A 25,422-nucleotide genomic window follows, 5' to 3' on the forward strand; every position below is an offset into this window, starting at 1 on the left:
ATGCCTTCAATATAGCATTGGTTCCATGTTTGTATTTGCAATATTGCCTAAGATATAAGGGATATGCATATTTAATGAGTTCTATGACCATATATGGTCATTGAACATTTTAGATATTTCTCTTTTCCAATGCCTTTAATATAGCATTGGTTCCGTGTTTGTACTTGCAATAGTGCCTAAGATATTAGTCATGCATTTTCATATCTCTAACTTCAATAGTGATCGAGATATTATAGATATGCATATTTAATGAGTTTTATGACCATATATAGTCATTGAACATTTTAGCCATTTCTTATTTTCAATGCCTTCAATATAGCATTGGTTCCATGTTTATACTTGCAATAATGCCTAAGGTATTAGTGGTATGCATATTTAATGAGTTCTATGACCATATATGGTCATTGAACATTTTAGCTATTTCTCTTGTCCAATGCCTTTAGTATAGCATTGGTTCTGTGCTTATACTTGCAATAGTGCCTAAGATATTAGGGATATGCATATTTAATGAGTTCTATGACCATATATGGTCATTGAACATTTCAGCCATTTATCTTGTCCATTGCCTTCAATATAACGCTATTTCCATGTTTGTATATGCAATAGTGCTTGAGAACTTAGAGACATGCATATTTAATGAGTTCTATGACCATATATGGTCAACAAATATTTTGGTCAATTCTCTTGTCCATTGCCTTCAATATAACGTTAGTTCCATGTTTGTACATGGAATAGTATTTGAGATATTAGAGACATGCATATTTAATGAGGTCACATGACCATATATGGTCATCTAATACGTTAGTCACATCTCTTATTCCATAGCTTCAATATTGCACTGGTTGCATGTACCTATCTGTAATAGTGCTTGAGATATTTAAAACAGAATGTACAGGGCCCTCCCCCTTTCCCATGATGCTTTGCAGGATAAAAAAAAAGGATACAAAAAAAAAATGAAAAAACATTCTAAAATCATTTTCTAAAAAACGCCTCATCGCCTGGAGAAGCCGTTTGGAAAAATAAATACTATGGCACTTGATCTTTCAAACTTATGCAGGGCTAGTGGATTGGTAAAAAAGTATGCAGATGAGATGCAAAACAAAATTTACGAAAATTCTAGCAAAAAAAGTCACGTGACCGCTAAAGTTTTTATTTATGAAATTTGTAGCCCTTGTCCCACTGCTGCTATCATAAAAAAGTGGGAGCACTCAGACCCTCAGAAAGGTCCGCAATACGGCATTGAACATTTCGCCTTTAATCCAAGATGGCGGCCGAATGACGTCACATATCGAAAATCGGAAACTTTGACGTTTTAGAGAATTGCATATAGATTATGTTTGTAAAGTATCAGGACAAGTGGGTAACCCGTCTTTGAGAAGAAGAGTTTTGAAATTTTGAAAAACGGCAGAATAAGAATAATAAACATTACAATAACAAAAGGCTTTCGATGCTGAAATGCATCGAAAGCCTAATAAATGTACTGGCATTTCCTTTAAACCACATATACAAAATACACTGATGCTGACTGTTTGTGTAATACAGCCGTAGTTTTGGCTAGCACACTCTGTCCATTTACGAGATTTTCACTAAAACCTACACTTGCTCGTGGCGTTTCTAATACATATTATTATAAACACGCTTAGTTAGAGTACACTCAGCTTCTTGTATTGTAATATTTTGAAGAGTTGAAACCAGTACAGATACTGCTACATCCATCGGGAAACTTCCAGCAAAATGAAAATACAACAGTATCACGTTATTTGAAGCGATGACAAGGAAAAATAATTTGGGATTTGATTTTTATATACATACATATATTTCGAACACAGATTAGTTTAATTATTTTGAGCGTTTGAGTAAAGCATCAGTTTCCGAGACAGTGGGCTCTGGAATTCCCACTCATGATAATACACGACAATAGTATAATGATACTGTACAACTTGATATGGAGATTAGTACGGAGGAAGTGATAGCTGCAATAAAGAAATGAAAAATGAAAAAAAAAATAACCCGGATTTGATGGCTTTAGAAATTAGTTATTCAAAATTGTAATCAAGATTTGATTACTGATTTGTCCAATTTTTAAGAAAGGTAGCATACACGACCCCGCTAATTACCGTGACATTTCCCTATTGAGTTGTTTTGGTAAGTTTTTTACAATTATTATTAACTAAAGAATAGTCAAATGGCTTGATACAAATAATATTCTCAGTGATAATCAGGCAGGCGTCCGGGCAAATCACAGCACTGAGGATAATATTTTACCCTGTCAACGCTAATTGAGAAATATAGAGTCGCTAGAAAGAGATTTTACGTTTGTTTTGTAGACTATAAAAAGCGTTTGACTATGTTGACCGAGCTAGTTTATTTTTAAAGTTTGTTAGAGTAAGCTTTAGTTGTAAAATAGTCAATCTTTTAAAGAGTGTGTACAGTGTGGTTAAATATTATGTAAAATTACCGCATGGTTATACAAAAACGTATACATCTGAGATTGGGGTACAACAAAGGGCATATTAGGCCCAATTTGCATTTTTTCTAAACGATTTAGAAAAGGCTTTGAATATAGCACAATTTAATGGGGTTGAATTGGATGATTACCCACTAACATGTCTTATGTATGCCGACGACACCGTTATTGTATCTAATAGTGCTTCGGGTTTCCAGTTGTTACTTGCCAGATTTCAATTTTATTGTTATACGTGGAAAATGTTTGTAAACACCACTAAAACTGAAATTATTATCTCCAATAGTATATTCGTGACTGTGATGACGATAACTTGGATTTGAAACTATTTGGAAATCAAATTGATATTGTTGTAAATTATACATATATAGGTGTTGTCTTTGCCGAAAATGGTTCATTTAAGTTGGCATGTGCAATTTTGGCCGGAAAAACTTCAAAGGCAGCGTACGTGGTCAGGAAAGGAAATGGTAACGAGACTTCTCCAAAATTACTTCAACAAATATTTAACTCTAAAATTAAACGAATTTTAAACTATGGAGCGGCAGTTATAGGAAATCGGTATTGTAAACCAATTGAAGATGTTCAGTTAAAGTGGTGTAAATATATATTAGGTGTGGGGCAAAATAAATATAATCCGTATTAAATTTTGGAAACGTAATATAGAAATGTCATCTAATCCACTCGTTTACAAAGCCTATAGAGTTCGAAAAATTGGCACTAGTAGGAAAGCCATCTTTTGCTTTAGCTATTAAGAAATTATTAATTAAACAAAATATGCATACTATTTGGGGGAATAGGTTTATTGATGAGATGAAATAACGTTGTTAATTGGAAAGAAAGGAAGAGATTGTTATTTCGAAAGTTTGAAAGTGCTTTATTTGACGATGTTCGTAAATCCCCAAACAGTAGAAATAAGTTACGAACGTTTCACCAATTTAAAACAAATATTTTTTATGAGAATTATTTGGATATTGTTCGTGTTCCCTTGTACAGACAAGCTTAACTAACTTTCAGTTCTCTAATCATAAGTTACACATTGAGATCGGTAGATATTATGGAACTCCAGTGGAAAATAGAACCTGCCAAATATGTACAGATGCTGTTGAAGATGCGATTCATTTTCTGGTAGTTTGTCCAGCATATAACCATATTCTAAAACCAATTTTTGATTGAATTAACTGCATTGAACCACAATTTGAGCTCCTTTCGCCTATCAGTAAACTTATATATACCGTATTTATCCGGGTATAAGCCCAGGGTCTTGAACATGGAAAATTGCCAAAAAGAAGGGGTGGGCGTTTGCCAGGAGATCCCCGGCAAAAAAACGAAAATTCGCAAAAATAGACAACACGCAGATCGAACTGCGGCAGGGAATAGAACGGCAATTGAAAACATGCAACGGAAATAAATGAATAATATGCAACACTAGAAGTAAAACAAAAATAATGTATTGCTTATAATGTGACAAATAAACCAGAAATAATAAAAATCGACAGTGAGGAATTATTTGAATTGGGATTTTCCCGCCGACAAACACGACCGGGACGCGTGAACTCAAAATGAATTAATGTGTCAAGGGTTAAACTGCGTAAAATGATTTCCGGTCTCGACAAATTACGAATCAACCGTCATACAAGATCAATAATAATTTACAAATTTACACAGTAAAAATTATAAAAATTCATAGCTGTTTGAAAAAAATTCTCAGATCTTTATTTATACGTTCATTGCCATCTTCGTCAAACTCAAAACCCTCAAATGTCCAAGTCGGCGTCACTGTAGCCGTCCAACAAAATCCCTACAACTTATTCTTGAAGTTCGTCGATATCGTCCCACACAATTTGGACTTAGCACTTTTAATCCACGGATTTCGCAGTCTGTCAGCTTGGCACTTTTCATTCATGTCTAATCATAATAAAGAGACAAGAAAAATGGAGTCGCTCTGCTGCGGTGGCACGCCGTGACGATGCTTTTGTTTACAGTCTAGCAGTCATCTTTGACCTTTATGCATCTGCTTTACTGATTGGCTAAGAATGACATCACTACTAGTATTTCATCATAAAGGTCAAATCGTGACATTGCTTTCTTATCATACTTCTATATCATACTTGGCACCTTTAACAGACTATTATTCTGTGACAAAGCATTTTCTTTAAAAACCCAGACATATTTCGCACCATCATTATCTTTTGAACGATAACTGCGAGTTTGAATGTCCTAGTCCGAACGCACTTGATTTGGCGGCGGTCCCAATGAGTCGTACTCGATCAAAACTTCAACTCGAGAAAAACGCGAAAAACAGTTTTGGTTAATAAAACACTGTAGATTTGCTGCATTATTATAAATATACACTAAAAATGGCCAAACATATTAACCACTGATATCATAGAACTCATAAAGAGTGTCAGATAATGAATAATTTCAAGCTCGAGCGTGAAAAATGAAGAAAACTGCTGGCATTTGAGTCCTTACTCAGGAACGTTCGGGTTTTCCATTGTTATGCAAACGAACAACGAAGGATAATCCTCTAACAAACATTACTGTCCCACTGTACACGCTGACAGTTTACAAACAAGCTAATCCTTCAAGTGTCTCTGATAAGACATCTAATAAAACGGTTTTCATGGTGAAACAAAATGGCCGATGTTTGAAAAAAATTGCTGTGTCAGAGTGCGACACTGAGTGGCAGATTTTTCTTTGCCTCGTCTGTCAACGCTTTCTTTCTTTTCTTCGCCATTGCGTTAGAAAAAAAATGTATTAGTAAAATAGAATATTGATTTGGAAAATAAAACGATTTAAAAGAAAGTTGTGCAAAGTTACAGTACTCCTTTCGGACAACCTCCCACCCGCTTCCGCTTTCCAATCACCCTTTTCTCTCGCTTTTGCGACCGCTTGTTGAATTCGACCGGACAATTTCCGCTTTGTTTTCGACCGCGCAAACCCTGAAATATCACCGCCCACCTGCTCACTCGCGCGCATTTAAAATTCGGACTAACAGAATAATTTCCGAGGTTCATATTGTCTTATAATTGTCTTTCTGTTTTTTATAGATGTTGAACAGCTGACAAAAGTTCAAATACTTTTTGTTTTAACTATCTATAATTATATGCATGCAACCTGACCCTTTGACCTCGATTTGGCCTGGACTGAATATTTTATTTTAAACAATATTCTGACGTGAAATACAAAATGCATTTCAACACAAGTACGACATGGTTGTCTGAGGTTTCTTTCCTGATTGTTGAGTCTTCGCAATGTGTTTTGTATAACTATTGTTGTTTCCCCCCGATGCTGAAGAACCGTAAATCTAAATGGCAGTTACATGCATGGGCTGAGTGAAAGAAAATATTTCTAAGCCTAAAATAAAAGCTAATATTACACCTCTTTGTGTATTTGTTAGTTTTACATATGTTTGTCACGACAGTATGTTTGTAAATATCTAGAAAAATCTCGTCTTTCGTTGATAATTTCGATTGTTTGTTTGGAATGTCGATCCCCGTTGGTGTCTCCATACTCAGGCTGAGTTTAGGAAGAGTGTCGATCAACACCGTGACAATCAGCCGAGAGAAGACAAACATTGACCGTAATTCATGGGGATCATGTCCGTAATTTGTGGGCTGAAACCCCAAATAATTAAACAAGTATTATTATTTTAATATACATTTTATTTTACATCGCAAAACTAAACCATGCAAAAACAGAGCTAGAGTTGTTCGCGGTGAAACAACCGCATTGAAGACAATGCAACTTCAACTAGCCATTTCTTACCTTGAAATAAAAAAAATAAAAATTCGAAGAGGATCGGGGAAAATATTAATAATCATCCTTATCAACCGCTTGCTTTATTTTATTCGAATCTATGAAATTCACGATTTTTTTTACATTTGTTGGCAACTTCCGCGCTAAAAAAGTTATGGCTATAACTAAATTTGACACGTTAATTAAATAAATAAATTATTCATACATGTCAAGCTCTGTTCGATTCTTTCAGGGCATATGGCCGTTTTTAGTCGAAAATATTTGTTGTGGGAACACTTTTATGGTACGTATACGGTATAGACCGAACTCGTTCAATGATCGTGACTTAATTTTAAAAATTCAATGTCAAATTTTACCAGACGTGGACCGATGTAGATTCGGTATCGTTATTTTTGGAATTAATCACTAACATTTCCTCGTTTCTCTGCTCTCTCAGAAGGAGTTACCTAGGCTTTTTTCACGTAACTGTCTCATTAAAAAAAAATATTACATCTAGAACAAGCACCCAAAACACGTAACAAGAGGTCCCAGTTCAGTTGCTTTCACGATACAAGTGTAATACAACTATTAGATTTGAAGTGTCGTTCAGAATGTAATAATAGTTAATACTAGTTGTATGTTCACACTTTACTATCAAAACCACCATTTCGACCACCCATGTGCCAGTGATCAGTGTTTGGGCGAGCGGTCAATGTTTTCAATGAGCGAGCGAGCAAGCGAAAACAAAACGCGATTAAAATGCGGTCGGTTTCCGGTCGGACAAGACCGCGTGGTCGGAAATTAAGCGATAAGCGGTCGATGTAAAAGCGGAAGGTTGGACGAAATGAGTACTGTATGACCATGTTTCTCGGTCGAAGTCTCGACTGACAATAATGCTGACAATGGACGTTAGATAAACACGCATTGTTTGCAACTGGAAGCTTATCACCCGTTATATCAGAATCGTCAACAACAGAGTATACAGATAAGATGTTATCATTTAAACCCTTTCAAAGATAAACATTGTGCAAATATCCACGAAACGCCAGTTGTAGTCTTTTCTGCTAGTGTTTTAAAACACTAATTTGAGCAACGTTATTTCGCAATTTCGATCTTTTGTAAACCTGGGGTGATGTATCAAGGTCTAAAGTAACCGTTTTATCAATTTGTGAAAAATCAAGAAAAAAGTGAAAATTTCCCTTCTCGCTACCTTAATCACGGTGAAAGTTATCATTCAGCAAGTTCCGGCGGTTGGAATGTCTCACTATATGGATATCGCCGTGGAAATAGGAAGTTTTTTTTTTTTATCCAACGACAGAAGAATAGTTTTCATGACAGAAATGCAATAGCAGTGATAAAAGATGGTAAAAAAGTTGGCAGTCTTCGGCGTGACATTGCAAAATTGCTGGCCCCAGTTATGGATTCGCAAGCTGCTACAAAATATTTATGAAGCCAAAATAACGTGATTTCAATCATTCTCCCAGGTACGGGTTGCTACAATATTGCAACATTGGTTTCATTGTCGATGACGCTAAAGCCGGACGAGTGCGACACTTGCTTAGCGGCTCTCCTTATGCGATTTGCTTGAATCGTTTCTAAAGAAGCACAAACCAAACGGCCGGCCCTTTTTAGGGCTACGACATATTTCAAAAAGAGAACTACCGTTTCTGCTTTTATATTTATTTTTTATAGACTTGCTGACTGTTATGATTCAGAAAAAAATCAGCGGTGAACGCGCTGCCCTGAAGGCAGAAAGCTGTCACAGCTATTTTGCGTTCACCCCTTGTTTTACGCAATTAACAATTTTTATAAGTATCACGACAGACTTCAAGAAAGTCAACTGTTAATACAACCACAGTCAGCGAATAGAAAATAGTTTTTTTGTTTTTTGTAGAAAAAGACCCCTGAGCGTGTGCCCGGATATGACCTCAACTTCTTTATTGTGTCAAAAGTGGGGGGTGGGCGGTTTGTCCAGGCATGGGCTCTTACCCGGATAAGTACGGTATATTTTCTCAGGATAACCATGAAATCATCCAAATTCTTGCAAGATTTGTATACACAGCTTTTCAGATTAGATATAATTTGTTAGTGTGAGTTCTCTAATAGATGAGTTATAATATTTTATTTTATTGAGGCGATTAAAGTCACGCTTGTAACTTTATTTTTTATATGCAGTGTAACCTGTTCCTCCAGGTTAATGGGGTATATTTCTTTAGAGAAATGGAAATAATAATGATAATATATAGTGTTTTCTTGACCTTTGACAGTTCAAATGTATGTACTATTGACGATTTTTGAATATGTTGAATTAATCGTTTTGTCTTTGATAAATTTTTAAAAACAATACAAAATAAATATGGATTTATTAATAATATATTTAACTCAACCTTTTTTTCATATCACTCATTATTTCAGAGTGCAGATATTTAGAGTCACTCTAATAAGCAATGCCAACACAATTTAATATACGGTACATTCTTAACTGAGTTCATTTTGTATACAATAAATAAAATAATGCACTATGAATGCAATAGGTCCAAACTAGTAATTTATGTGTTAATATCGTCATTTTGACATGTTGATAATATACCAGTAGCTCACATATCATAACCAAGAATCAAGAATGGGATGCCCTTATATATCACCACTATAAATCATGCACGTGCATTCTACTTGATATGTACATTATTTGATTTTGTCAAAATCACATCAGTATGCTACCCAACTTTATATCCCTGTGTAAGTATTTGCACAATTATTTAACATGATTGGATTGATTATTTAATTGTTTTAATTGTTGATAACCTACACTAAAGCGAAGAGTTTCCTGTAAAATGCAGCTCTTGAGATACTGAAATAAATAACAATTAATAATTAGTTTATGTATGTATGTAATCTTCCCGTGTGCTATAATATGGTAATACATAATCCAACAATTATTAGTAATTTGACACAGTGCACAAGTTTGATCTATTCGAAATACGTTTAACTGAATATGCCTGACTTAATTAAATTTCACGGGGACTGGCTGTAATTACGCATTGAAGCGATGTATGTTCAACATGAAGGAATGGTTAAGGATCGGATGGAACTCGTATATCTCACTTATGTGATGCGAGCCCACTATCCCTTAAACAACGGCAATACATCCCGGCCTGCATGGTTAGAAAAATGTGCCAAAATGCTCAATCATTGCACATTTTGGTAATCAAAATAAAAACAAAAACAAACAACATCGTAACTTGGTGAACATTAAATACAAAACTTTAACACGCCACAGTCGGTGTCATTATTTTGACGAGTTATACCCTGCTTGTAAGAATAGCAAATATAAACTATCAATTATTAAACAAATAACATTAATTATTTCCAATAAAAATCGTGAAGAAATAGAAAATGTGGTTTAATTCCGGATTAATATATCAAGTGTCAAGGGGAAATGAACTGGAGTCATATCATTTGGTTTTCTTTAGGCATTGACATCATTGATTATAAAATAGACTAGTAAATCGTTCTTGGCGTGAGCGGACCTTATTTACGACTCGGTCAGCGCATGAGAGTTTCCATGAGAATGAACTGAAGTGATAGAGACATCCAATCAGTGATGACACAGAATTCTGTGCCGTCTACGTATTAACGTTGCAATTCAGCAGACCATTCTCGGATGCACTGAGAAGGGCAATCTAAATGACTGGCGTCAAGGCTACATTATAATGGAATTAAAACAAAACAAAACAGGGACTTCTTCTGCGTGATAACATAGTTTGAAATAATTGCTAAAATAATTGGCTTGACATTAACCACACCCCAATCTTGGTACTTATATCATGTAATAATAGTCACACTCTATATTGTGAATATTAAAGTGTATTGGGCTAATGTGAATATTTTTGACTGGAATGGTCATTGTCACCACATGTGTTCATCCCGTATCCAATATACAACAACATCGGATTGCTTTATGTTGAAATGTAAGCAACTAAATGGTTTGCCAGACAGGGGCGGCCAATTGGTTGTAGCCTGGTTTTACCAGACTGACAGTTCCACGGATTCTCTACGCGTAACAGTGACGTTTGAAATGACATCTTAGTCCGTTGGTGCTTATTGACTGATTATTACCTACAAGCAATAGCAATGAACAAATTTTGACCACTAGTTGACTTTTCGGGTTACTTGTTGTGTTCGCACATACCTATTTTGCGCAAACCAAAACATTCAGTGGTAAATTAATTGCTTGCTAAGATAAAAACGAGTTAGTGGATCGTGATAATTTGCATTTTTTTTAGTGGACGTGGGAATAGAGATGAAGAATAATAACACATTTTATACAAAAATAATGCTTACAAATAAAACGGAACTAAATAATAGTTTTAGAGCTTTTTGAAACTCACTTTATATACTCTTCCCCTGACGGGTATTATGAACAGTTAGACAGTGGGTCGTATATTTTTATCACTCATTTATCAACATGTAGTACCTGAACTTATTCAACCTCGTACATTTTGTTGCAATATTGCCTATATAGGCGTAGAAAAAATAGATATGTGAGTCAACAATCTATCACCCACGCGTGGAAAAACACCTGCTTCCATTAGAAATTGTAGTAATAATCATATTGTCACAAAATACAGATGAAAGTAATATCAAAACCACGCACAAACCACAATACCCAATACACGTAGAAACTCCATTTAAAAATATTCTGAAATATAATTTGCTACGACTATATTATAATTTGTATTCAAAATTACCAAAGTTTTGTATGAATAGTCTTTTATATTATTAATAATGTTTTCCCATTTTCAAACGAAAACACTTTATTAATATTAAAGTTACATTACTTGTTAAGATGATATATTATTATATATTTTCAACATACCCGGAGCTAAACATTTGCCAACATCATATAATAATAGTATTTTTCTTATACAAAACATTGTGTATGAATTAAAAAACAATTGACATGTATATTTTAAAATCCTGAGCGAAAAACGTACGGCTCGTATCCAATGCAATGTTAATTAATGAATTGTAAAGCTAATTATAAACAAATTGATAGATTATTAATTATTATTAATGCCTATCGTCCCTCTTGGGACATCAACAAGATTTCTCCAACCAGGCCGGTCCTGTGCCACTTCCCTCCAGGTATAGCCCAACCTTCGGACATCAGCCTCTCGGTCACGTCGCCGGGTATTTCTTGGACGGCCCCTTTTCCTTTTGCCCTGTGGGTTCCAGCTGAGTGCCGACCTTGCGATGTTTTATGAACGTGGTCCTTCGCTCATATTTATAATATGAACGTGGTTCTTGGCTCATATTTATAATATAAACGTGGTCCTTCGCTCATATTTATAATATAAACGTGGTCCTTCGCTTATATTTATCACGTAATCGTGGTCCTTCGCTCTTATTTATAATATAAACGTGGTCCTACGCTCATATTTATAACGTACTCATAGTCCTTCGGTCATATTTATCACGTAATCATGGTCCTTCGCTCATATTTATCATGTAATCATGGTCCTTCGCTCATATTTATCACGTAATCGGGGTTCTTCGCTCATATTTATAATATAAACGTGGTCCTTCTCTCATATTTATAATATAAACGTGGTCCTTCGCTCATATTTATAATATAAACGTGGTCCTTCGCTCATATTTATCACCTAATCATGTTCCTTCGCTCATATTTATAATATAAACGTGGTCCTTCGCTCATATTTATAATATAATCGTGGTCCTTCGCTCATATGTATAATATAAAGTTGGTCCTTCGCTCATATTTGTCACGTAATCATGGTCCTTCGCTCATCTTTGTCACGTAATCACGGTCCTTCGCTCTGATTTATAATATAAACGTGGTCCTTCGCTCATTTTTATCACGTAATCATGGTCCTTCGCTCATATTTATAATATAAACGTGGTCCTTCGCTCATATGTATAATGTAAACGTGGTCCTTCGCTCATATTTGTCACGTAATCACGGTCCTTCGCTCTTATTTGTAATATAATCGTGGTCCTTCACTCATTTTTATAATATAAACGTCGTCCTTCGCTCATTTTTATCACATAATCATGGTCCTTTGCTCATATTTATAATATAAACGTGGTCCTTCGCTCATATTTATAATATAATCGTGGTCCTTTGCTCATATTTATAATATAAACGTGGTCCTTCGCTCATATTTATAATATAAACGTGGTCCTTCGCTCATATTTATAATATAATCGTGGTCCTTCGCTCATATTTATCACCTAATCATGGTCCTTCGCTCATATTGATAATATACTCGTGGTCCTTCGCTCATATGTATAATATAAACTTGGTCCTTCGCTCATATTTGTCACGTAATCATGGTTCTTCGCTCATATTTGTCACGTAATCACGGTCCTTCGCTCTTATTTATAATATAATCATGGTGCTTCGCTCATTTTTATAATATAAACTTGGTCCTTCGCTCATATTTGTCACGTAATCATGGTCCTTCGCTCATATTTGTCACGTTATCACGGTCCTTCGCTCTTATTTATAATATAATCGTGGTCCTTCGCTCATATTTATAATATAACCGTGGTCCTTCGCTCATATTTATAATATAAACGTGGTCCTTCGCTCATTTTTATCACGTAATCTTGGTCATTCGCTCATATTTACAATAAAAACGAGGTCCTTCGCTCATATTTATAATATAATTGTGGTCCTTCGCTTTTTTATTATTTTTGTAAATTTAATCGCTACTGCATAATTTGTGAACAAATGCAACGTGTAACAACGTAATTCGTATCAGCGTTTTATAGTCATTACACCCGTTTAAGTCCTTCGGTCTTTCGGTTAGATCCTTCGGTCCTTCGCGGTCCATCGTTTTAGTGAGTACCAGTTGCGGTACTCGCAACTGAACGTCCAAGCTGACCTTGTTTTGGCTGTGAGTACCCTGCCCACTAAAAAAAGAAGTCTCTATGTCCTTCTATTTTTTTAAGAAATCTGCCCTTCTCACTGGGGGGGGGGTACTTATATTTCCCGCCCCCTACAAAAAATAGAAAAAATCCCCTGCCCTCAACAAAAATCCCTTGGACCAGCTTTTCCGATGAACAGCTCCATTGGCTGCACCTGATTGTAACACAGTCCTGCATGATTGTAATACATTAGTAATGCCGGTGCCAGTTCCAACAAGCTGCCTCGTCACCAGCAACGAATTGTTAATTTCACTCTTCACAGCTTAGACCACAGGGAGCCCTGGAACTATAATAACTTGTACGCGGTACCTATGAGCGAGGGGAGGGGCGTGATCGGCTCGTATCTAGTGTATTAGAAAGAGACAAGGGATAAAGGCTCCAGCCAGCTCACATGTTTAAACTGAAAAACAGGCGAAAAGAATGTAAAATAAAATCTATAAAAAAATACCAGCTTGAAGAATATTGGTTGCTCTTTCAAATTTCGCGAGTTCACGACATGGTAACGAGTCTTGTGATTGGTTCTTAGCACATTCTTGTTATCATCTAATGATCAAGTCGAATCATCTCTCGTGAATTTCGCTAGGAGCGCGTCGTGTCAACAACAAGTTTTGCGGCATTTGATATTTCGTCACGACAGGCTCTGACGAATTCAGTCAGTTCCCTGGATGTTGATGAAACGGCCATCATTTAGAAATTCTCGCTAACTTTTACAAAGGCTACATTGCCATCATGAGCAACGCTTTATTGGAGGCGGACCGGGACTATGGATTGAATACTACATGCATAGCGGGGTCAGCTAATGTATAGCGGGGTCAGCTAATGTAGGTCAGGTAATCAAATGTTGAGGTAATCGCAAGTTAAGCGAACTGAATGTCAAGACATTTGGAAAATAACCGAATCTTATAACAATTGAATGTCAAGATAATGTCTAAATAACAACACAATTGTAACATAATGAAACAATGACAAAATAATATTGTAGCAATTACATAATAATGAAATAATTAAGAAATAAAGTTGAAATAATGAAACAATGGCAATACGATGCTGCAGTAAAAACACAATAATGGAATAAGCGCAAAATGTTTAAATAAAGACCAAATAACCGAATAATGACCAAATAATAACCAAACAAGTTTCCAAATAAAGATCAAACAACTAAACAATGTTCAAATAATGACACCAAGCTAATTTTGGTGGTATTCTCACCCCATATGCATCATTGCTGTTTTGCTGCAACAGTGTTTTAGAAGGTATTATGTATTATTTATGTACTTGTACTCTAAGTTATCTTCAATATTCTTACAGTACAGTAATAAATGAACATGAAGAATGAAAACATTCAAGGCACAAATAATTTATTTTCATTTGAATATACAGTAATATTTTGTCTATCGAAGTTATGTATTCACATTAATGCTGAATAAGGTTCATGCATTGTTAGTATTTTTATAATTGTTTTAACAATATTTTGCATATTTTTATTATTTATTGCCGTTATCTCAAAAACTGCTCAGTAACTTTTGTAAAAATTTGGCAGGATCTTAGCTTGTGTAAATATCTCCAGACAATGTGTTTGTTGAGTAGACTGAATCTTGTTTTTCGATTTTCTTTGAATTTATTTAATTATTAATTTTCTGGGTTCAGAATTGATAACTGTGAGGCTTAGCTTGGCCTTGATATTTTTTTATAATATTTTAATGTTTGATTGTATTTGAAATTATGTCTATCAGAATAAATTATAGTTAAATATAATAAACATGAAAAAGTGTCAGTTATTATATAATTATTTCAAATTGTTCATTTTATGTACCCATGATCTGCCCTCCCTAGGACAGTTTATGCGCATGCGCATTTTCCCCATGATGCTTTGCAAGTTTTTTCTAGCAAGGAGGTCGCCATTTTTCCCTCATTATTGTGTTTTGAGATTTCGACAGAAACTGTGACAAATTGGCTGATTACGTTTCGTTACCAACACTTTCTATGCCGAGATGAGACTATATCCTTAATACAACATTGATGTCATGGATACAGATCGATCGCCCAGCGACGAATTGGCCTAACAATTGACGGTGAATGCGCTCAATAGCTACCGTACGATCTATGTCGGAACACAACGTGTTATGATTTACGTTAATGTATCTGAGATTGTTGCCGGTGGTTATCACGAATGATAGGTCTTAATTTATATAGTATTATAGTATTCGCAGAAGTTACTGTTAATCAAAATAGTATTATCGCTAAGCGAGTACCGATGTATTCACCGGTACGTCCAACTTGCACAGCTATTCAGATTTAAATTAAATTCATCACAGAGGTGCTCGGGAATTAGACTAAAAACCATGGATGAAAATTCAAATGTATTTTCTGTATGTATTATAAATTTTGATACTGTGAATCACATTGTTTTCAAGTTGTGCATCTCAAATTGCAGACAAATATTAGTTGCCAAGCTTCTCATTTGAAAAGCAAATCTTAAATTTTGAATTATTTTCAATGTATCTCCAATACTTTCAGCATACTGGAGTTCTTTCTAAGCTTTCTTTGATTCTGACCATTTTGGGCCTTCAATTGTGTCATTAAGTTCTGAGATTTTTGACAAAATTTCCCGCATAACTTCTATGTGTGGGCTTTCTTCATTTGGTGCATAGACATTAATTAGCAGGTAGTTCCTTTCATCTATTGGGACACTAAGTATTATATATATCTACCAATATCACTTTTGTCTGAAGAGTTAATAATGCAATTACAGTTTCGCAGTATAGTCATAACACCTCTGTTTGATTTGCCATGGGAGAAGAAAAATTCACCCTGCATCTGACTTGCCCAATATACTTTGTTTTCTGTGATACTATGCGTTTCCTGAATGAAAAATATATTTGCATTTTTGTTTTTGAGCCAGCTTAAAAATCTTTTTGTTTTCTTGAAATCCCTGAGACCCCTGGTATTAATGGATAAAAATTTAAGTTTGTCATGTTTCATCGTAGTTATGATTCTAGCATAGAGTTGCTTTATTAATATGCCTAATATTAAAGTTGTCATTTTTTGAACTATTTTACATAAGAATATAGTTAACACAAACACAAAAAAATATCCCACCATGCCTATTAAAGGCTGAACACCCCAAGCACATCATAAGGTCACAACAGGATACAAAACCAGAAAATGACTAATAAAACAACAAACTCATCATACTCCTCGCGTACAGTTTGTACAGTCTGATCAACGTGTGTTTAGTCACCAGCTGGTGTGAAGTTCAGTACAGGTTCTGTGTTATCATGTTAAGATCTGTGTGGGATACATATAGCTCAATCCTCGTAATTGTACTTTTTTCAATCAATGAACAAATTTCCGTTTCTTAACCTCGGCTTTTTCCCTTCCTTCCTTCCAAGCATTTCCATTACAGCATGCAATGAACGTTTCTTGGCGAAATCAGCTGGACAGAGATCTTCTTTAACGTAGAATTTCAATGACAAAATTTCGAATTAGCAATTACAATTTAGCAATAGAAAAAGGGAGGCATATGCAACCAAAAATACCGACTGAAAATAGAATTTGCAAACAATGTACACAGAACAAAATAGAAGATGAACTGCACTTTGTTATGATATGCTCACAATATAAAGTAATACACCAACAAATCATACAAGACATTACATTTCCAAAAGAAACGCAGGATGATCTCCAGAAATTTAATTTTTTGATGACTTCAAAATATGATGTAATAATAGAAAAGATTGGCAATTATATTCATAACACATTTCAATCAAGAAATAAAAATGCCATTCAATATGTAACACTTGCTTTATCCTATTAACAATTAACTTTCTTTTTGTAGTAGTAGTTATGACAACTAATCTTTATTGCTATTAACTGATAGAACCATTGTATTTCCTAGGATGCAATAAAGTTATAATTATTATTAGGTATTGGTGCCATGTAGTGCCTTCTTCAAAGATCGCACAGTTTCTTTTTGGATGGTATAATATTTTGGCTATAATGGCACATGATTTTTGTTGCTGACTGTTTTGCCCAAATTTCGCAGAGACATAATGGGCATTTTTGTACTGTCCATGTTGAATTTGCTAGTGAGTAGCTCACCAATGACAGATAATGGTGTCTCGTTCTGTTTTTCATCGATTCCGTAGAATCCTAAGTTGAATCTATGGGAGTAGTGGTTGATTTTTAAAGTTTCATCTCTGTTGCTTTCCATCTTGGATCTTAAAGTTCTGAGTTCTTCCTTCAGTTCGTTTACTTCAGATATGCTTTTGTCTGCCATTTTGGTAGCGTACTCACAAGATCTTTCGACGTCCATTCTCATTTCATGTATTTCTGAAACTTTCCTCTTCAGTTCTTTAATATCACGGAGTGTTGTTTCTTCCATCTTGGAAAACTTTTTATTTAAAATATAGAGCTGTTGGTATCATGATTTCATCTTCTGGTACCCTTTCGCTTTCAGATTCACCTGCGCTCGAGCTACATTTGCATCCCAAGCATGTGCGTTGATGCCATGTTAGAAAGTCCTGTTGAATGCTAGCTTTGATTGTTGGTCTCCTTTCTTTTTTGCTGCTGTTTTTTCTTGTTGTTCTGCTGTTTTCCTTGTCGTTCTTTGACATTTTACCTAGTTAGTGACTCGTATTTCATTAACAGACTCGTGGTAATATAAAGTGATCAGACTTAACCCATAACTTGATTGTATGCCTTTTCTTGGGAGCTGACCTGGGCGCGATAGTCACTCGCATCGCCATGACCCCTGACCTCCAAGTATGTTGTTTAAATAAACAACAGCTAGCTAAAAAAGTAACAAACTAAAGTAAACAATTAGAAAATTAAATCAATAAGTAATTGGTGGTGAATGTCCTAATCACAATTAAACTATTACTCATTTTTCTTTTCTTGCTACCTTTACTATAAGCTTTTTTAGTCCCAGCTGTTCAAAAACGAGGACTTATGGATTGACCTCTGTGCGTCCTTGCTTCTGTGCGTACATGCGTGTGTCCGAACCTATATCTTAGACATGCCTGGACCAATTACATTCAAACTTCATACATACATCATGCATAATATTATAAATATGCACATCAATTTGTTTCACATTCTGATTCGAAATGGCAAAAATGCAGCCATTTTTGTGCTAAAAAATCATTAAATATCAAGCATTTATGGAATGGTTTTTGTTCAAACTTAGTACATACATTAGACATTATGGGTTCCTGATGCATGTCATTTTATTTTTCAGATCGGATTCAAAATGGCTGACTGGTGGCCATTTTGTTTTAATGAATGCAGTTTTAGTGCCATGTCTTTGCCATGCTTTGACTCGTGTTTAAATTTTATATATTCATTATACATCATGACATATATATACAGATTTATTGGTTTGACTATCTGATTCAAAATAGTCATATGGCGGCCATTTTTGTGCTAAAAAATCATCACAAATCAAGCATTTGTGGCATTTCTTCAAGTAAAGGATAAATTAAGATCTGCTGATGGATACAGACAAGTGTACATTAACGCTTGTAAATCACATGTAGAACGGATTGTTGATTTAAATGTGTGTACGTTATTACGGGAATTACCTGGTGAATTGTCCATAAGACACAATAAGCAAATAACTAGGACAAGCCGAGTCATGTAATCACTAATAACATCTCTATAATCATTTAAATATTGCTGGTTGGACTGAACATGACAGTATTTTGAGAACTAAAATATTATTAAATAGCAATGCAGATATTATTTCCATAAATGAGGCTCACTTGTCCGGGAACAATGATATTACAATTAATGGATACAGATGGTATAGGTTTAACAGATCGCATTCTCATATTGATGCACACAGGTGTTTTGGAGGGGTTGGTACATTTGTCAAAACAAGTCTCTTTAACCAATATGAGGTATCACTCTTTGATAAAGAATATGAAGGAATATTAGCATTGAAGTTAATTATGCTTTTTTAATCTTTTCTTGTTACTTAGCCCCTGAAAATTCGCCATGGGTGGAGACGCATCCAGTTATCTCGCTCATATTTTAAGTCGATTGTATTCCTTAGATGATATTGATAGTGTTATGTGTGGAGATCTCAATGCACGCATAGGTAATTTGAATGACAATATAGTAGATGAGATAAGCACAGGTGTTGGACAAAACAATAAATCAACATGGTAGCTCTTTCATTGAATTTCTAATCGATGCAAAAATGTGTATATTGAATGGTAGAATGAATCCTGAGAATAATAATTTTACTTCAGTGTCTACAAAGGGAAGAGCGGTTGTAGATTACATTGTGATTCCTCACGATTGTCTAGATAAGTGGGATAATTTTAGAGTTAAAACTATGTCATCGTGGATAGAAGAATACAATTTAGTACCATTGTTGAATAGTCGTTGTAAGGTGCTGCCCCATTCTCTTGTCTTGTTCGATTGTGTACTTCGAATGGAGGTGAGCGATAATTATTTGAATGGAAAAGAAAACATAAATCATCCGAGTAAATTTAGACATAGAAAATATAAATTATAAAACATTCCTGCTGATTTGATGTGTTCGGAACTGAGTATACGTACAATAAATGTAATAAGCCGTGAAATAGAGACATGTCGAGCAAGACAGGAGAGTGTTGATGCGGTTTACAACTAACTCTGTAATTATATTATGAATGAATTGAATGCTAATTTTCCATACATAGAATGTAATGGGAAATCACGTAAACGCCTACATCATCATAAACCATATTGGAATGAGGAGTTCAATAATTTATGGAAAAAGATGCACGAAGCTGAGCGAAGATTTCTGTCATATAATTTGCGTAATGATAATCGTGTAGTTAAAAACGTATTACTTAATGATTTTAAAGCTGCTCAACGTGTTTTTGATAAAAGATTGCGGTACTATGATCGCCGTTACAGGAAAGGAAAACTTTATGAAATTGAAACAGTGTTTACTTGTGATCCTAACATGTTCTGGAATCATGTTAAAAATTTAGGACCTCCTAAACGAAAAAATATAATTATGGAAGTTTATGATGACGAAGGTGGTATTGTATCAGATTTTAATGAGGTTTTGGATACTTGGCTAAATCAGTTCTCAGAGGATTATGATATTGAATTTCGGAATCAAATGAAAATATTTTATAACAAAGATTGAGTGAATCTGATTACATATCAAACCCAGTATTAAATAGTAATATTACATATGACGAGATCCGTAAATTAGTAAGTTATACAAAAATGGGAAATAGTCCTGGGATTGATGGAATTCCTTATGAGGTTCTAAAAAATTGTAAATGTATTGATTTAATTATTAGTTCGTTTATTTCAATTTTGTTTTGATACCAGTTATATTCCGACAGCATGGAAATCTGTAGTTGTTATTCCAATTCGCAAAGCTAGAACGTCAGATCCACGTATTCCTATGAATTACCAGGGTGTCAGCTTACAGAGTACAATCTCTAAATTATAAAGTTCATTTTTGAACTACCAACTGGTACAATATTTAGAAAATAATAATATTTTAGCCGATGAACAAAATGGGTTTAGGAAGCATAGATCTTGCCAGGATCATATTTATGTTCTAACTTCGCTTATTCGTAATAGATTAAATGAAAAGTTACCTACTTTTGCAGTATTCTTGGATTTACATAAAGCATTCGATTTGGTTGATAGAGAAGCACTGTTATATAAACTATTAATTAATGGAGTTGATGGCAAGGTATATTCTATAAAATCTATTTATAATGAGACGAATGCGTCAATCAGTCTTAATAATAATTTGTCTGCTAGCTTTAGGACGACAACAGGGGTTAAACCAGGTGATAACCTGTCACCAACCTTATTTTATTAACGATCTCGTGCAGGATTTGAAAGATTTGAGTTGTGGCATTAATATTATTGATTCAAATATGTGCATATCGCTGTATGCAGACGATATAGTTATTTTTCAGATTCTGAAAGTAATTTGCAAAAAATGTTAGATCAGGTTAATACATGGTGTTATAAATGGAGACTAAAGGTTAATTTTGTTAAATCAAACGTTATTCATTTTAGGAAAAAGAATACATAATGTAGTCAATATACGTTTAGAATAGGTGATAACATTATTAGTTATGCTCGGCGTTATAAATATCTGGGGATATTATTGAATGAAAACCTAGATTTGTCGGTGACTGTAAATGCTTTAGCTGATGCTGCAAATACGGGACTGGGTGCTCTTATGTCAACATTTAAATTCTTAAATAATATGGGGTTTAAAACATATACTACAAGTCATTGTCAATGACACATCCCCGTTCCATTCATATTTGAGTGACATATACATTTTGTACATTCAAAGCAGATCATGACCGAAATCTCAGACGACTTTCAGTGGTCTGATCCAAAATGCACCTGCATATGTACAACACTAAATCTGAACAAAATCCATCCATGCATGACTGAGATCCGGTTCCGGAATTGTGAAAATACGTGATTTTTATGCATTATCGGCCTTAAAATGGCCATCATTCAGCTATTGTTAAGCGGATCATGAAACAAATGCACATATTTATTTGTGACATGATGTACCATGTGTGTGTGAAGTTTGAACTTTATCAATCCAGACATGTCTCGGATACGGATCCAGAACTGAATTCTGTAAAACTTGATCTGAAAAAAAAAATGACGTGCATCAAGGTCCTATTATGTTTAATGTATGTACCAAATTTGAACAAAATCCGTCCATGCATAACTGAGATCCGGGTCCGGAATGGTGAATATGTGCGATTTCAATGCATTTTCAGCCTTAAAGCGGCCGCCATTTGGCTATCGTTAATCGGATCATGAAAAAAATGCATGTGCATACAGTATGTCCCATATAATGTGTGATGTACAAGTGAAGTTTGAACTTAATCGGTCCATGCACGTTCGAAATACAGGTGATCACGGACGCACAGATGCACGGACGCACACAGGGCAAAACATAAGTCCCCGTTTTCAGACTACGTCCGAACGGGGACTAAAAATATACAATTCTACAATTGTCCCAATTATAGATTATTGTTCCGGTATTTGGGGTTATAATAGCTACCCATGTTGCAATGCAGTTCAAAACAGGACACTTAGATTCTTCTTAGGAGAGCATAAATACGCTCCAACTTTAGCATTAACAGGGGATACGGGTTGGTCTACGTGCAGTTCACGGCATTGGGATAATATGGCTAGATACTAGAACAGGTTATGCATGTTAGACGAATCAAGGTTAACTAAGAAAGGGTTTGTATGGGAACATGCTCTGGGATATGGAAATTGAACATATGTGTAATATTTTTGATTTGTTAGATATTGAGGACATATATTTATGCAATGTTGATGGTATTAAATAAAAGAAAAATGAAATTTCCATTAAAAACTGGCATAATAATGTTAATATTAAACCCAAACTATGTACTTTTATTAAATTTAAATCTGAGAAAAAAGTTACTTATCATTAAACATGTCTAGGGGTGAAAGATCGTTTTTAGCACAGCTCTGTTTTGGTATACTTCCTTTGCGTATTGAAACGGGACGATATAGACATGAAACCGTAGACAGACGCATTTGTAAATTATGTTCTTTAAATGTAACAGAAGATGAAATACCGTAAAATCTGTATTAGAAGCCGCATCCCTAATAGAAGTCGCATCCATACTATTTGAATAATTGAGAACTAAAAATTCATCATTTCTCATATGTGTAGATGCTCTAATAGAAGCCGCATCCCCTCTGTTGCATTGTACCATTTTAATAGAAGCCGCGGCTTCTAATACAGATTTTACAGTACACTTCTTACTGTATTGTCCATTATACACAGAATTATGTGAGCAGCTATTTAATGAATTTAGTATTTCCAGAAACCAATTTAATTTGTTAACTGATATAGAAAAAATAAGTTACTTTATGGTGAACCATGTTAGAGCGATAGCAAAATATATTACAAGATCATTTCAGAAGAGGCGATAACCTGTTTGTGTAGTACATTAGTTGATATTATATTTTACAAGAAATAATACATACAATATCTTTATTTGACATACACTCTCTATATGTGAGTACATATACATGACTCCAGTGACTTGTAAGCCCATTGGGCTGGGTGACAGATTTTTATTTTCAAGCTATGTATTTACTGAATATTTTCTTATTGTCACACATCACTTTAATAAACAATACTACTACTATTATTATGGATAGATTTTGTTCAAACTTGTACATACATTAGACATTATGAATTCCTGATGCACGTCATTTTATTTTTCAGATCATATTCAAAATGGCTGATTGGTATCCATTTTGTTTAAATGAATGCAGACCCATATCTCTGAGATGCTTTGACTGATTGTTAAAATTTTATATATTCATTATACATTATGTTTTAGATATGTAGATGTATTCAAAATGGCCGAGTATGGACAATATGGACAAGTACTTGTTTGACGATCAGATACAAGATGTCAATCATTTTAATGTTAAAAAATCATAATCATATTCCTGACATGTTTATATTACTATAAACAAAACTATATATCTTAAATTTGATAACTAACGGGTACTGTGCCATGCATGGCTTGTCGTTCTTTAATTTAATTGTGCATTGAGTTGATAATTGCATCGTATGTATTCTATACTGTTGATTTCAGGACATTGAAAGCCATGGATGGTGCTATAACTTATCGTGAAACACTTGATGCTAGGTTACAAATACTTTATCCATCAAGACAACAGATTGAAAGTTTTATCAAGGAGCACCCTCCAAGATTCACCAGTGGAGTCAAGTGAGTATTTTGTCACTAACCACCACATATTTGCTTCTATACCGGAAAGATTTACCATAATATTTGTTTTGTTAGAAGCATATTTCTGATAGAAGCACAAAGACACCAAAACTATGTTTATTGTATGCTGTTATTTACATATTTAAGTGCATATGCTTCTAACAGAGCAAATACTGTACCTCCTTCTTCAATCTTTTGTTTTTTGAAATCTTAATAGATATTCCTTCAAGACTTGAGTTAATGCACAGTATCTATGTATTAGAGCTAGAGCCTGCACTCATATGCTTGTTCTTGTTCTTTTTCAGAGAACTAATACAAATACTACATGATAAAAGGATTGATGTTTATCTTGTCTCAGGTGGTTTGTATTCTATAATACAACCTATGGCCAAAATATTAAATATACCAATTAAAAACATCTATTGCAATAAATTGAAATTTTACTTTGATGGTAAGTATGTCTTGTTTGTCTTCTAATCATTGTAACATGGAAACTTTTCCTTAGTATGGACTGTATGACACCGTGGCCATTCAGCACTGTTATAGTATGTGTATTACTTTGTTATTAAGGAGAGTATGCTGGATTTGATGATGATCAGCCCACATCCAGAGAAGGAGGAAAGCCAGAAGTTGTTGGTCTATTGAAGAAAAAATATGGATACAAGAATCTTGTTATGATTGGAGATGGTGCAACAGATTTAGAAGCCTGTCCTCCAGCTGTATGTTAATTTTATTGTGTATTTAGTTCTGTTCCAACACTTGGTTGAGAAATGTTATTTCTTAACCAGTGGTTTGGTTTCATTATGACAATAAAATAGTGAGGGAGGAGTTAGCAGATATGTTAATAATAACCTGTGCATGAGAGTAACACAAAGCATCATGGGAGTACTACAATGCACAATGGAAGTACCACATTGCACCATGGGAGTACTACAATGCACAATGAGAGTACCACAATGCACCATGGGAGTGCCAGAATACACTCTGGAAGTGCCACAATACATCCTGGCAGTGCCACAATACATCCTGGGAGTGCCACGATACACCCTGGGAGTACCACAATACACCCTTGGAGTGCCACGATACACCCTGGGAGTACCACAATACACCCTGGGAGTGTCACAATACACCCTGGGAGTGCCACAATGCGCCCTGGGAGTGCCACAATGCACTATGGGAGTGCCACAATACACCCTGGGAGTACCACAATACACCCTTGGAGTGCCACAATACACCCTGGGAGTGCCACGATACATCCTGGGAGTGCAACGATACACCCTTGGAGTGCCACAATACACCCTGGGAGTGCCACAATGCACCCTGGGAGTGCCACAATGCACCATGGGAGTGCCACAATGCACCCTGGGAGTGCCACAATACACCCTGGGAGTGCCACAATACAACCTGAGAGTGCCACGAAGCACCCTGGTAGTGCCACAATACACCCTGGGAGTACCACAATACACCCTGGGAGTGCCA

The 25,422-nt window shown here is 35.0% G+C and overlaps 1 protein-coding gene across 1 annotated transcript in view; it reads left to right on the forward strand.

Moving 5' to 3' along the window:
* The window catches only part of LOC100367966 (phosphoserine phosphatase-like), a 40,929-nt gene that overhangs the window by 13,819 nt on the left and 1,688 nt on the right, over positions 1–25,422 (forward strand). Inside the window, exons 3-5 of the mRNA XM_085491560.1 lie at positions 23,809–23,943; positions 24,249–24,394; positions 24,514–24,662. Coding sequence (XP_085347686.1) covers positions 23,809–23,943; positions 24,249–24,394; positions 24,514–24,662 — 430 coding nt within the window. The remainder of the gene's footprint in view (positions 1–23,808; positions 23,944–24,248; positions 24,395–24,513; positions 24,663–25,422) is intronic.

This window comes from Saccoglossus kowalevskii, chromosome 16 (genome assembly GCF_978046115.1).
Source record: "Saccoglossus kowalevskii chromosome 16, keSacKowa6.1, whole genome shotgun sequence".
In the NCBI taxonomy this organism is placed as follows: Eukaryota; Metazoa; Hemichordata; class Enteropneusta; family Harrimaniidae; genus Saccoglossus; species Saccoglossus kowalevskii.